At 37.0% G+C, this 15,481-nt stretch overlaps 1 protein-coding gene across 2 annotated transcripts in view; it reads right to left on the bottom strand.

The window, feature by feature from the left end:
* The window catches only part of LOC131993679 (neuronal acetylcholine receptor subunit alpha-7-like), a 32,298-nt gene extending 20,353 nt beyond the window's left edge, over positions 1–11,945 (bottom strand). Inside the window, exons 1-4 of one of the 2 annotated variants that reach the window (XM_059359675.1) lie at positions 11,526–11,945; positions 5,607–5,746; positions 5,029–5,073; positions 3,396–3,505 (exon numbers count right to left, since the gene is read on the bottom strand). In XM_059359675.1, coding sequence (XP_059215658.1) covers positions 3,396–3,505; positions 5,029–5,073; positions 5,607–5,746; positions 11,526–11,583 — 353 coding nt within the window. In that variant the 5' untranslated portion in view covers positions 11,584–11,945. Of the gene's footprint in view, positions 1–3,395; positions 3,506–5,028; positions 5,074–5,606; positions 5,747–11,337; positions 11,489–11,525 lie in introns of those variants that run through there. The other variant, XM_059359682.1, reaches the window with a different exon arrangement.
* Between the last annotated feature and the right edge of the window lie 3,536 nt (positions 11,946–15,481).

Genomic DNA, 15,481 nt, shown 5'->3' on the forward strand with positions numbered 1-15,481 from the left:
CAGGAGTCACAACTGATGCAACGTTTCCCTGGAGATGGTTATTCAGTGGTTACCCTCATTCTCCCCTGCTACACACAATTCACTCCCTCTAAATAAACTCCCCAGAGGTTGAAGCATAGTTGAGCTGGAGTTGAAAAGAAAAAAAAAATTAACTTGCAGCGGCGTCTAATACAAAGAAGTCTCAAATCAAGCCTTTAGTCAGAAAGACAATGACAAATGAAGTACAATGCTTTCCCCCTCATTAGTCGATGGGCGAGTAGAGTGCTCTAATGCGATTTGTTCAGATCTTTCTTTTAAAGATTGATAAATGGTGATCTGTATAGCATTTTCCATTAGGGACATATAATAAAATGCTCCTTTTTCTACAAGTTTATTCATTTGTCTAAATGATTTATTGCTTCAAAGCCCTCGTCTAGACTGAGATGAATATATTTAAACTGCAGACCACCACTAACCTTGAAATACAACAATCCTGTCTGAGAACCAGCTTACCTTACAGGACCAGCAGTGTCAGTGCAATATTGTTTAACCCTTTTGCTTTACGCCGGTGGGTGCTGCTGATTTTTTTTCTGTCAGAGGCAACAGCTGACTCAGTTTTAAGGCTACACAGAAGATATCAGTATCATATGAAACAGGAACTAGATCTCAATAATGTATTTGTACCAACCATATTGTGATATCTTGTCAGGAAGGAGCTTGAAATAATGCTCCAAAAACAGGCTAGGAGAAATGTGCATAGCCATTTTCAAAGGGGTCCCGTTTATAGACATGCCCACTTTATGCTAATGCACTGCAGTTTAAGGCAAACAAGTTTTTCTCAGGTAGTACAACTGTGTCATTTCCGCCTATTGTAAAAAAATATATATTTACATATTAGGGTCCCTAAACAGTCATGGAGGTGCATAAGTTGGGAATCAATGGAAAACTGAGACTCTTAGGGATTCAATGAGCCCAATGAGCTCATTTTATTCATGTGTGATGATGTTTGTTCCAATAGTAGGCATTTCTTTGTAGTAAGAGGATATTTTAAAACTTAACCTTAACCAAAAACAAGATACCTAGAGCATTCAGAGGACTAGTGGCTTTCCTATTATTATTTTTTATTGACAAAAAAGGGTGTTTCTCAGCAGTTTCCAGAACAGAAATGATCGTCATCTTGTCGCCAAAAAGAGCATTGAATGGATTTTTCTATGGGGTTCCTCAAGGTCTTAGTGTCTTAATTTGGTATTTAAGAGGGATTTTTTTTTACTTCTATTAAAATCCATTCCTGAGTTAAAAATATAAAATATATAAAAATATTGTTAGCACCGAACGCTGCAACAGCTTATGCGACATAATTGAAATGGGCTTCATAGACTCATCATAATGTTCTAAACCCTTATACACTTTAATCATTTTAATTAACTCATTATTTTGTGTCACAGATTTAAGAAGAACTTGACACGGTGCTGAGTTCAGGTTACCAGCTTTCAGATGATGTACACTTCTTCTATGTGGCGTCACATACAGTCACCTACTACCTCCACTAAAGATCCCCTGTCCTCCAAACATTACTCTCTTTCTGGAACACATATAAGGGGTTAATTTATAGGAACATTTATGATTAACCCTTCACTGTTGTTTAACAAAGAAATACATGTTATGCATTTTTTATAGTCCATGCTTGTATCAGATAAAAAAATTATAAGTATTCAAGTTTTTTTCCTCAAAAGAATATGAGACTTTTGTGTACTAATCCTGATGTATCTGTCTTTCATTCTGTCTTGCGGGTCTCTCTCTGCAGGACACTCAGAATAAGTCCTGTGGCAACGTGGGGTCTTGTTTCATGAAGTCTTTGCAGACCTCATGAAACAAGAGCAAAAGTCTGAATATTTCATCATATTCTGACATGTAGCCACCTGATTATATTTATTTTATACAGGTGGCTTTTATGTTCTGGTGAACTCCAGGCAATTCTCCACTCTGGTATGAAATAAAGTTCTATATTTTATGGGAGAAAGGAAAAAACTGCTTGTGTATGCTGTCATATGTCCTCTCTTCTTTAAAACTAGAATCCATGTTTCAATACTGTTTCGCCAAATTTGGGCCATTTGTAGACAAGATTTAAAGAATGGGCTTAAATTACGGCAATAAGTGTCAATTATAATATATTATATAATATAATGTTTGTTGCAACATGTTGGTTGGACCAGCAACATGAAAGCACAGCTTAGTTAGTTTTAAAGTTAATTTTCTTTCATTAGTCTCTCTTATCTCAAGGTTGTTGTTTTTTAAGTGTTTCATTAACAAATATGTCACCTTATAATAAAAAGAAGAATTTATGAAAACATTAAAAACATGTAGCTCTGTCAGTGTCAGCTGAATTAGGGGAACCAAAAAAGCCAAAACTAGTTTTCAAGGAAAGGAGTCTTGAAAAATGGGAGGCACTCACGCAAAGTTTTTATTTTATTTTAATTTAGAAGCATATTTGAAATTCAAATTAATTCACAAGGCATTTAATTAATAAAACAAACCATTTTCTCACAGGTGTCTTTACCTGCCGCTGGACTACTTCTTGTTTATACCAAAATAATTAAAAATTCTCTTAAATCACTCAATCAATTACATTAAAAATCCATCCAATTAAACCAAAAAAAGTACCATGTAATTCAATCTAAAAGAATGCATTATAAGACATGTATGTAACTATGTCTACTATACTTTAGCTAATTTAAGTTGATTACATTATTGTCATTACTCATTCTGTGTATTTAAAATTTGTTTTTGTTCCAATTAATACTTTCTATGCAATTGAAATGATTAAATTTTAACTTGATGACATAATCAGAACACATTACGATTTAAATGTCAAACAATTAAATTAATTACATAAACTTTATCAATGTGTATTAGGTAGATTAGCTATACTTACACACATTTCTGATAATCTATTTGTTTCCTTTGTATTTAATTTAATGGATTTTTTTGGTTTATGATACTTTTTTTCCGTTGGAGAGTTTAAATGTAATTGAAATGAGTAAACCTGCCAAAAACAATTTTTGAGTGCTTCATCATGCATGTACATTTGAAGTGCATTACAATCATGATGTGGTTTTTGAATGGGGCCTAATGTTTTTCTTCCTGACAAAATTTCAAGACAACATAACAGAAAGAAAGAAAGACAATGATTCCTCTGTGCTTCAAAAAATAATTTCCGCTGTGACTAATGTATCACAGTCGGTGTCACTGTAACAATCTTGTTTTTAACTCTGGAAAACAAAAATCCAAAAATGCATCCTCCCTCTGTGATCTCTCCCATTATATTGTGCAGAGGACAATGCATGCATGCTGAGTCTGACACCATGCATATCCAATTACAGCGCAGCACCCAACGGATCTGTCCTTACAATACCGACCTGTTATACAGCAGAATGTCTGGCTTCCAAATGAGATGGTCCGGAAATCTCACATTGGTTACACCTGGATAGTCTGATGTATTCCACTGGAGGTAATAATCATGCCATTCCTGTGGGATACAGAAACACATCACACTTTTCATATATTTTTTCATAGATATGTTAAACATGTCTTTCAAACCTGTATGGCACTTTGCGTTTGGCAAGCCTCATTTGAAATCTCAACCTGGGTTTTACTGTAACACTCATGTGTTTTTAGTGGCACTGACAGTAACTATAATGGGTAAAATAAATGTATGTGACAGCAGCTGTGGGTAACATTATGCAGTGACATGCTACACGAATCGAGTCCAATGCCTTTGCCAGATTTCAGTGACATCTGGGGAGGAATAGGAATGTGCTTTTTGCTATTCAAAAAGCATGAAGTATACAGCATTGGGTAAGCTTGTATTATATCACACAAAACATTATAATTATAATTATAATATAATAAAATAAAAGTGGACCTAGTCACTGTGACTCCACCCACTGTTTTGTGGACTGCTGCTGAAGCGTGTCACAACTCAATCAATCAATCAATCAGACTTTATTTCTATAGCACTTTTCATACAAGCGAGATGCAACACAAAGCGATTTACATAAAAAAGAAAGGAGAAAATAATGATAATAAAAAGATAACAAAACATAGAAACAAACACCCTCCGCCCAACTCAATCCATACCGAAAACCTTATTTGTCCTACTTCTTGTCAAAGAAATTTGATGACACAGCTGTACTGAAAACCTGACTGCATAACTTGCTTTATTGTCAATTTTACTGGAAATGGGACCATCATTTACAAAAAGAACATCATGCTGTATTGAAGAAGACTTGAAACTAGCAATCGGGACCATAAACTCATTATGAAAATATTAATCGAGGTAACAAATCAAGTGAGAAGTAGGGTCATATTTCTGTTGCCTAACATACAATCTGGCTACTTTTTGCAACCATTCTTTGAGCCATTACAAAGAATGCAGGTTAAAGGCACTTCAGCATAATTCTTGCTTATTCTTTATTCAAAAAGTGACTTTCAAAGGTGAACATCTTCAGGACATTTAAACTTTCTTTCCCACACAAGTAGACTGTGCCAGCATTTTCTACATCAGCGCCAACAGAAGGTAGATACTGTGGATGCTGTCTGTGCTATCTTGTGCTTTGAGAGCTGAAGTCGATGTGCAGGGTGTGTAGTGGAGAGAGATTGAGTGAGATAGCTGCTGTGATTTCACAGGGTGATTTAAAACAGACCAAACAGCCTAGATGCAGCGTGCTGACGGTGCAGCTGCAGGAAACCAGTGATACAATGGACAGGCTGCGATAAAACATCTGTGTTCACCTCACTGCATGGAGGAGGAAGATGTGTATGAAGGTGAGAGGGAATGGACTGGGCTCGCTTGGACACTGAATGCAATGCTTTGTAAATCATGTGCAACCTCTATTCACTTTAACAGATTACAAATATATGATATCTAGTGTTTAAACTGAATATTAAACTGAATTCTGAATTTCATGCATTCTGTTTTTATTTACATTTTACATAGCATCGCAGCTTTTTTGGACTTGGTGTTGTAAATTGTACAGAGAAAGGTCTTACCAGCTTTAGCCAAATGTTGGTTGTCAAAACCTGGTTCTTCTCATCCTGTTTGAAAGTAATGAAGTGATATTTATTATTATTTCTCAGCTTAAGTTTCATAAAGGAACAATCATGTACTCAAAAATAAATATCCACAGTGGCTTCACCTCTCAGCGGTAATGGAGAATGAATTGACTGTTAAGCAGTGGGGACTGATTATCAGCAAGGCAGCAAAAGAGAATAAATCAAAGTGATTTTGATATTTCAGTGAGCTTTCTTACAGAAAAGCTTGTTTTATTTCATCAGTCATGCGGAAGTTTCTGCATCAATTTCACTTTGAATCTAGGACTTACAGATATCTGAAGCCAGATGTAAATGACTGAATTATCCAAAATGCATGCATGTGCAATAAAGACAACAGAAACACATAAAAAATACATCATTTTGCATGAGAATTGATTATAGCTGTGCATCAGAATCTTTGTGATATGTTTACTGATGATAACTGATTATCACCTAAACTTAAAGAGTGAGTTATTGGAACACCACCTTGCATATGTAGGCCTATGTATGTAACATGAGAGTCATGATTTACGTACCACATCCATGATCTGCATGAGGGTGAGGCCGAAGTTAACAGTGAGACTCTCAGAGTCATTTTTGACTGGTCTCACCAGTGTGTTGTAGTCACTCATCAGGTCATGGTACAGTCTGCGCTGCTGGACACCCTGAAGAGAAACTACAGAAGACACAGAAACCTGCACAGTCAACATACTTTCATAGTCACGTCAGAAAACTAGAATTACCGCCTTGCAATAGTTAGTCTCTCCCAACCAGCCAAGTCGCAGTTTACATCCATGTCTGTCCAGACTCATGGCAGGAGACAAATCTTTAATTATGGGTGTAGACACCCCTCTCGACAACAGCAACAAATATTAATCTTACCATTAACAGACTAGCAGGGAGGTAACATAATGACGTGGAAATATATGAAGCCTTTGGGAATACTAACATTTTCCTCAGACATATTATTACATTTCAAAGAAAAGCTTTACAATATATCCACTGAAAAATTAACTTTGATGTTCTCCATCAAATTTAAAAAGTCCCCAAACGCGTTACACCTTGTGAACTCTGACATTTGATGACAGCAATAATGTTTTCACACAAACTCTGTCACAATTGTGTAGTGTATGGATTTTTGAGTTATGGCCTAAAACGTATTTTGTGACGTCACAAATGTAGTCAGTTCATCTTTGAGTCCAAATTGATATTTGAGCCAAATTTTAAGAAATTGCTTTTAGGCATTCAAAAGAATGTGACAAACAGACGAATGTCGAGGCGGGCGGGCGGACCGACAACTAAACACTCCTACAACATAATGCTGGCGGCCACAGGTGGTGCTGGCTTAGAGACACAAAAATGAGCAAGACAGACACTGTCAGTCACACAGCTATTGCCAATTCCTTTTCAATTGCACTTCTAAACTCCCATTCACACAGCCATCCTGCAGGACAAACAACCTTTATTTCTGCTACAAACTGAATTGATGACTGTCTGAGACTGCTTTCAGCTCAGTGTCTGTCCAATACAACTGACTTCTATTTCAAGCAAGAGCAAAAAGCCGTTTATTAGAAACAAAGAGAGACAGAGCTGAGCTTCACCAGCAGAAAATCCAAAGAGAAGGACTTCATAGTACTGAACTTTTTGTGATCAAGTGTTTTTGACTACTCAGCATGCATCTAACAGAGGATTTAGATAACTGAAGTGCATGTGTTTAAAGTGATGAAACCCCAGAGTAATAACCAGTTAACCCCAAAGATATAGCCAAAATATCAAAAACAAGAGTATGTAGCCAGAAAAGCAAAGTGGTGTTTTGACCTAAAAGTTAGAGCATGTCTTCCACCCATAAAATGAACCCATGTGTTGTTTGTACAGCAGCTAAGAACATCCCATATGTACGTTTGGAGTTAGCGGCGCCCTCTACCGCTGTAGTAAGTGGAAGTGACTTTGCGGAGAGTAAAAGCAAAGTGAGGAGGAAAGGAAGAACGAGAAGATCCACTTAGGGTGGTAAGACAAACACAGGACTTTAACTCAGAATGTTTACTTGATGGAGGGATGAGATAGAGGCAAAGCTACATTAACCACATTCCCACGTCATCCAATCTCTCCATGAAATTCTGGCTCATTATCAACATTTCTTTCCATCTATAATGCCCAGCTCCACTCTCAAGACTCTTGTGAAGTCCATGTCTACACTAAAGAATTACTTTGCATTTCAGTTCAACGCACCATGAATTGATTTGTATAGCGCTTTACAGAAGAAATACCTAACTGGGTTGCATCTGAAATTAATGGGGGTGCACTAGTAGCTACAGTGCAGGCTGGCAAGTGGAATGGAAAATAGTGTGAACAGATGATGCTGGAAAAAAGCTGTTGGTGGTAAGCAAACACAGTGCTTCATTCCTTTCAACAGTTTACTTGATTTGCAATGTTTTCTCAAGAGCATCATATGTTTTACAACTATATTCCAGGATATATCCAGTGCGATTTCTCTTACAGAAAGACTTGAGAATAAAATCTGTTTTACTGTACAGTCATTTCAGCTTGGCAGATATGAAATCACTCACTAGGACCACTACTTTTTGATTAGACAGACCCAAAGCTACTTTCATCCTGCTCCCAAATAATCCAATATCTGCCTGAATATCTGGCTAATTATCGCGCCTCTTTATGTTCATAATTTTGCTTCATCTTGCAGATACCCACCATCACTCCAGCTCCAATTTACACCACTAGTGCAGTGCCCATAGGAAGTATTTATTCATATAGTGGGAGATTAAGTAGATAAAACACTTACTTTTTGTAAAGTACGCACACCATCCAGCACATATACATTGAACATTGATATTTGCTGGAAACTATTCAAATATTATTGGAAAATCGAACCTTGTAGCACACTTTAAAACTAGGCTAAGATAGGTAGGCTAAATAAACTTACAGATGAGATGAGTCAGGCATGGAAATCCAGAGCGAATTGTGTTACTGACCAAGTGTAGGCCTATCACACAATGAGGCGAAGCTCCCCTAAAAGGTGTCAGATCGGAAACAGTGCAATGCCGCAACACGTCCTCCGTAAATAATATTTTGAAAAATGAATTCAAAAATCTTCAAAATAGAGGATGCATAAGCCACATACGAAATCTTAGGTCGGTCAGACCGGTCAGTGAGATATGCCCTAGACACACATCCACATCCACACACACACACACACACACACACACACACACACACACCCACACACACATACGCGCTTCTTGCTTTTATAGATAGATGTGACTCAAGACTCTTGTTAAATTTATGGCTACACTTAAACCCCTCACTTTAGAATAAATTAGCATTTTATTTAAACATATAATGAGTAGGTTTTTCCTGAAAAAGTATGAAAGTATGACCTCTCTCAGTCACCATTTATAACCCACTAGAAATGTGTAGCAGTTTTTCTGCAGTGACCCCACCCTCTGTCAGAATAGATAATTCCCACTCATTATGCCTTTAATGTTTGATAATGTTGAATGTGTGATGAAGTCTCTTTTAGTTAAATCTTTGTAACCAACAAAGTCTACTGTAGTGAAGTACAGCCAGACAAGGCAATCATCCAAATATAAAGACCTGGATTAGATTCATCTCACTGCAATCTCAAATAAGACCCGTCTCTCATTTTAACACACTCTCGTATCCCCTCTTGAGTTATGGAGCGTTTTTGGCAGCATTTATTCACTTCACTAATGGCCGCGGCCCAATTATCCTAAACCACCTATGAGAAGCACATTATCCCGATGATTTGGCAGAGATGCTGTTGTCTGCAGGCATCTCTCCATTCCTCTTCCTTTTGTTGCATCCGGTTCTTCATAAAAAAAGAAACACTGAAAGATTAGCTGAAAGCTTGTCTTTGTCCACGGCTCAATCCCCTGTAGATGTGCCCCCTTTAAACCTCACCATAATCAAATTTCACTATGAATATCGGCAAAATGACATCAATGTGTGTTATTGTCCTAAGATCTTTCTGTAACACATCCCAGTACATTACTGGCAATCAGACTACAATAGGACCATTGCTGATATGTCGCCAACATGTTGCTGAAAGTGAGCTGGGAGCCATAAAAATGGAGAAGCAAAGGCTTTCTACCTCTTAATCAAATTGAAAAGCCTTAATAATGTCACAGAGATGGACAAGTGCTTTAAGTACCCCGGACATGTGCTGAGACATTTAAATGTGCATGCATGTGCGCGCGCTAACGAGACCTCTCTCCATCTGCCTCTTTAGTACTTCACTCTCAGGGAAGCCTCAATTAAGTGGCTCCTGTAAAGTGCAGACTGAAGAGTCTAAGTCAGTGATTACCATTAACTGCCTTAATCAAAATATTCAAAATTCAGAGCAGATCTGAGCAAATCTGATGAGACACAGCACGTCTTGAAGGCTTCCTGAACTAATTATCATTAAAAGAAGAGATTGTTTTATCAGTGTTTTTCAAATTTGCAAGGGGTGACCTGTGATGTGTTCTTTTAGATGGAGCACAAGAAGCAGCAGGGTGTGTTGTTCACACACTGTGGAAATACATGTTGCAACATAGTTTGAAAGGCACAAACAGCGTTATTCTGGTTTTAGTACAGAAACTGTTGTTCAGCGATCCATTACAATGGCGGTCTTTGAGTGGTGAACTGAGAATGACATTTCCTGCAATTTCAAGCTGTCGCTCAGCCTGTTTGTGTCAATCTATCTATCTCTCTCCCCTCCCCTCTCTCTCTATCACAGTCATTTTTAACTGTGGGAAAGGAAAAAATGGGAAAACAATGCAAACACAAATGAACTGCAATTTACTTTCCTCATTTCTATCTACAAAAAAACTGCCTGCTGTTTTCATTGATGCCAATTATAAGAAACTTCACGTAGCATCAAACAGTAAAAGCTGCATGAATTTCAGTTCTGACAGAAAAATCAGCCTCACACTACAGACAGAATGAAGAGTTTATAAGATGATGTAACATGTATTGTAATCATTTTTGGCCTATGGCCCCTTAATGATAAGCAATAGGCGTTTTCTGACCAAACAGACTAGACTTCACTGTCGATCTATTTTCATTGCTGTAGTTGCTGTCGTTTTGGTTATTTTGGTGTCTATTGTTTACACCGCTAACAGATTTTTAACAAGACTAGGTAAAAACCTAGTATATGGCTGGCCGCGTTTGGTCAATGCGATTTTGTGATTATATTGTCAATGTGTTACAGAAATAGTTATTGATAGTGTCTATGCTGTGACTATTTTGGATATTAGTAGTTAGTATGATTTTGTCTCAATACAAACAAAGTGACAGACATGGGGAAGACAGAGTCTGTGTGGATTGCCAAATAGAACGTATATGCGTCGCTCACGTGTCACTTTCATGGGGCTTCTGAGTTAGAGGTACAGTAGGCTACCGCTTTTGCACGACTCTGTGCTTGTGCCCTATTAACTTTTAAATGAAATGAGTGAAGTAAAATAACTGTCGTTATGACAACGGACGAGCAGCTTCGCCCCCTGAACAAATAGTATAGTTTTCTCAGTCACATACAGACCAGTGTGTAGGGCTGACCTCTGGCGGTCATACAAAAATGACAGTGGCTGGTGCTGCATTGGCTCTGTTCGACTAATCACCATACACCCACTTCTTTGGATCAACACAGCATTCTGAGAGCTAAGGTCATTCCGGGTTCTTGTGGTGTGAACACAATAAAAAGGGTGGTTTTTAGAACTATGAAAAAGTTCTTTGGATCCGAAAACACCTATTGTTTACTTTGGATCCCTCATCAATATTTGAGACCTCAGTGTGATCATGGAATGTCAGCAGTTCAAATAAAGAAGGGTTTTTTTATGAAGGGGTTAAAGTATCTAATGGTTCATCGGGAAAAACTAAAACACAAAAAATCACTTCATATAACAGTCCCCCGCCAATGCAATCACCCATAAGCACATAACTGATGGCTGCACGGTTACATCAAATAGTAATTCAAGTCTTGTCTTTTATACAGTTTCACCGCATTCAGCCTTCTGTATCGTTAAAAATGTATCGTTAATCAATCAATTAACTAACTTCTTTCAAATTTCCTCATACAATGTGAGTCCAGCAAGACAGTGCTAAAAATGTTTAAATTATAATATTGTTTATTTCGTGTTTTTTATACGTATATGTAAGTGATGCAACAACAAATAAATAATAATAATTATGATAATAATAAAATAATAAATAAATAAATAAATAAATAAATAATAATAATAATAATAATGTTACCTTAACTCTGTGTTTGGTACTACAGGTTTGCAATTCCACTTAGGAGGCTGGCAAATCAATCCTGGGCAGTTTAATTACACACATGAAACACAAAAACCGCGAGAAACAGGCGGCCCCCAGCGCACTCATAAACATTATCCAGGTTTTTAGAAGTTAATTAGTAATTAAAGAGCACGGTGACCGCCTACCTTTCACTGTGACAGCGGTCACTGCAAGGAAGAACAGGAAATGTTGTCCAATGTCCATGATGTAAACCGAGAGAGGAGTGAGAGCAGAGATATTCCTCAGTTCATCTGTGAACCCGACGGGATGCGGGGATGATATTGTGTGTATGTGTGTGATGGGGGTGTAGGCTATTAAATAACCCCTCCTCCTAATGAATGGCTGCTGTTTGGCAGGACAGCCGAGAGATTTGTTGTTGCATCAGGGCTCTCAGCAGTTGACTCTCTGATTGACCATGAGCATTCTAACAGAGTAACCTATGTTTAAAAAAGTACATAAATGTTATTTCCATCTCAATACAGTCTACTGCTGCCATGCATGTTTTGTCTATTGGTTATGAACTAATAGCTAACTAATTGCTTTTCAACTGCAACATTTTTCTTACTTTTCAAATAAGTTTAAAGAATTTGAAAGCTGATGCACAGGGATGCTGAAAAAGTTGTACAGGATTATACTGAGCTACAATAAATACACATTTTGCATAACAAGGTGACATCTGCTGGTCACTGCACAGAATTACAACTGTATTCTCAAATTGAGTTAAAAATATTTAACTTAGTGAGGGTTATATTATATCAAAGTATTGTATAGCTTTTTAGGGACAGTACTTTTAAAAAAATGTGACACAAAACAGTAAACGGAAATGTATCAAAATCAATGTTGTTGCTAATCATTGACATATCCCAGTCAAATAATAAAAAATACCCCTTAGGATTTGTATACAGAAAATGGAGAAGGGTCAAAATTTAGAGGGTTAAAATTCTGAAAATTAATGAGTATTATGTAGAATATGCATCTTAAAAGATTTATCTCAAAAAAGCATTAAAAAAATGAAAATAAAACATTTTCCAAAACAGGTTGCAACTGGTTTATGTTTGAATTGTAATATTGAATAAAACTTCTGGAGGTATATACGGTAGAAATGAAGTAATACTGTGAAATGTTGGTCATCTAGTCGCACATTAAAGATTTAAAATAACCAAAACAGATGGTGAAACCTTATTATCAGTGCAGTAATAGCTCCACTTTGTGTTTCCTTTACAGTGAAACATTAAATGCAGATTAATGCTCAAAAACCCCAAAGGAGTTTCTATGTACACTACTAAAGACAACTGAAGGACTAAGAACACAGTAATTTGATTCGTCTGATGAAAAACTCATAAACAGATGGTGAACTGTGTTTAGATATGTACCCTCCACTACACGTGCATGAGCTGATATTTGCATAAAGACCTGAAGGTAAACACCAACATAAATGTTATTTGCTCTCTAATGTGTTTGCTTTGGAACGTGGGGTTTAATTTAATGGCGCTATATGTTCTGCTGTGGACAGGTTGCAAAGACTTGATTAAGAGGTACCGTACCTGTGTATGTGCTCTGCATGTCAAAGGATTTGCTCCATCAGCCTGTGACCAGGATGTAGTCACAGGATAATTACACTTCAAAACCCATTTCATCATCCCAGTTGGTCAGAGAGCTTGGTCTAATTAAATGTACCAACAAGATAATATACTATTAGACTCTGAACACATGTTGGCCATTATTCAACTGTGACCTACATGTGTGATTGGCAGGGTGTACGCATATTTGAGTCTGACAGTTAATATTTATTAAAATGTGATTGGAGCTACTAATTAGTCCGTCAGGAAAATGAAGCTTTGCTGTCCATGTTTACTGATTCATCAATGTTTCTTATGGAGCGTTATGCTTTTAATAATTGCTTTTGCTAGTTCAATCTCCAACATCTGCAAAACGTGTTTCCAGTGTCTGGGGAGGCTACTTTAAGAGGTTGAATTTCCCGGTTGTGGGATTAATAAAGTAATCTTCTTCTTCTTCTTCTTCTTCTTCTTCTTCTTCTTCTTTTTCTTCTTCTTCTTCTTCTTCTTCTTAAAAGCAGAGCTTGTCAAGCTGCAAGATCCTTCACACTGGAGAAGTTGTGCTACAGCAAAGAAATCTGAAGAATCTCGCTTTGGGTATCGAAAGTGGTTTAAACTACTTTGTGGTATAAAATTATAACAATATATAACGCAAATGTAATGTCACATGCCAGCAAAAATGCCACTCAATGTCACAGGTCATACAAAAGTAATCCTAAAGATATAATATCCCACTAAAAGCCATTTATCTAAAAGAAATGGAACTGGTGTTTTGGGCTAAACGTCAGTTTTGTTACATCTGACTTGGACAATCTTAGCAACTGACTTTTGCATGCATGCACTACACAAAGGTCAAATGTCATGGGTATCAAAGAAAAAGAGGGCACGGGTAGTCAAAGCTAGTTCAATTCCAGAAGAGAATCAATGGTAAATAATAATTTAGCTTTCATGGCCAAAAATAGTTTGAAGTTTCAGTAGTTAACGACTCAAGAAAAGGCAAAAAGTAATTGTATTTCTTGAATTACTATGCAAATAGAATGAACTTCCGGCAAGCTACTGTAAAATGTAGTTTATCTAGACAACCACAATTCCCAAAAAGTTGGGACGCTCTGTAAAAGAGCATTAGATATCTTGTCTTTGTACTGTATCCCATTGAATGTAGGTTGCAAAGGATTTGTAAGTCATTGCATCCTGTTTTTAATATGTTTATTAGTTTTCAACAAAATAAAATTACTTTGAAAAGTAATTCAGATTTCCTGTCTGATGAGATCAGAAAGGTAAAATGATTGTCAAAATAACCCAGTAGCGTAGTAGTGTCACCTCCATCATGTTGTCAATTTAAATCGAACAAGGTTATGTTACTTCTGGCAGCAGGCTTGTGAACAGAAAGTTAAGCAAGTAAAATTTAGGAACCAAGGCGACTCTTGGGAACCGTTATTTCACAAGTGTGGTGCTTTAACAGCAGCTGCTAGGACAAAGTCTGCCTCAGACTGCCTTCCCTTGAAACTGAAGGAGCTCGAACATCTGTACCCCTCACAGGCCACAGAGGCAATGAGGAATGCAAAGTTGTTAACTCGAGTACAAAATTAATCCATTCCTCCATTCTCTGCTGAATAATAAAGTGATGCAAGCTTCCTAAATAATGCATTCTGAAGAAAGCTTAACTAATGTTTTGCAAATAAAGTAAACAGAAATGTTGGGGTCAAGGGTTAGTAGAGGGATTGTATGCCGTGTAACAGTAAGAAAAGCACAGTGAAATAATTTTGATATCCCAACATGCGTTGAGCTACTCTAAATGACTGGAATAATAATAGATTGGCAGGTTTGGCTTAACAAATAATAGAGAATTGCCTGTCTCTCTGTCCGTCCGTTCGTCCGACGTTCGTCCTCTTAGAACAGACAAGACTAAGAACTGCAGAGGACTTTTCAATAGATAACCACGGAACACTGTTAACACTACTGTCAATTGTGTATGTTATTAATTTATTTGTATTCATTATGTATGTTGTATGCATAGGTATATGAATATACCTATATATACGACAGACATACAGACATAGTCAACTGCCTGCACGATATCAAAACCTGGACTGGATGTCATCCAACTTCCTTAAACTCAACAACAATAATACAGAGCTCTGGGTCGGAACTCCCAAGGCACATACTCCAGAAGGTTTGAGATCTCCTCCTCACAGCTGCTCCATCTCCTCATCCCCGGTGGTCCGCAACCTGGTATGTGATTTAAAACACAAGTACAATACGATAGACACACACATACACAAATTAACAGCAATATTTTACATGATTTTTAACATGATGAATTATTAAAACAGCTTAAGGATAAAGAATTAAGTAATTTCCCCCTGGGGATCAATAAAGTACTTCTGATTCTGATTCTGGTTACCAACTTGAAAATGTAATGATTTTATTTTTTTTAATGCATAGTATAAATAGAAAAATTGAATAAACCAGTTTAAAACACCTGTAATTATTTGGTCTTTTTACATTTTACTCACTGTGGTCTTGTATTTCACATGCAGCATAGA

Source organism: Centropristis striata, chromosome 2 (assembly GCF_030273125.1).
Source record: "Centropristis striata isolate RG_2023a ecotype Rhode Island chromosome 2, C.striata_1.0, whole genome shotgun sequence".
NCBI lineage: Eukaryota > Metazoa > Chordata > Actinopteri > Perciformes > Serranidae > Centropristis > Centropristis striata.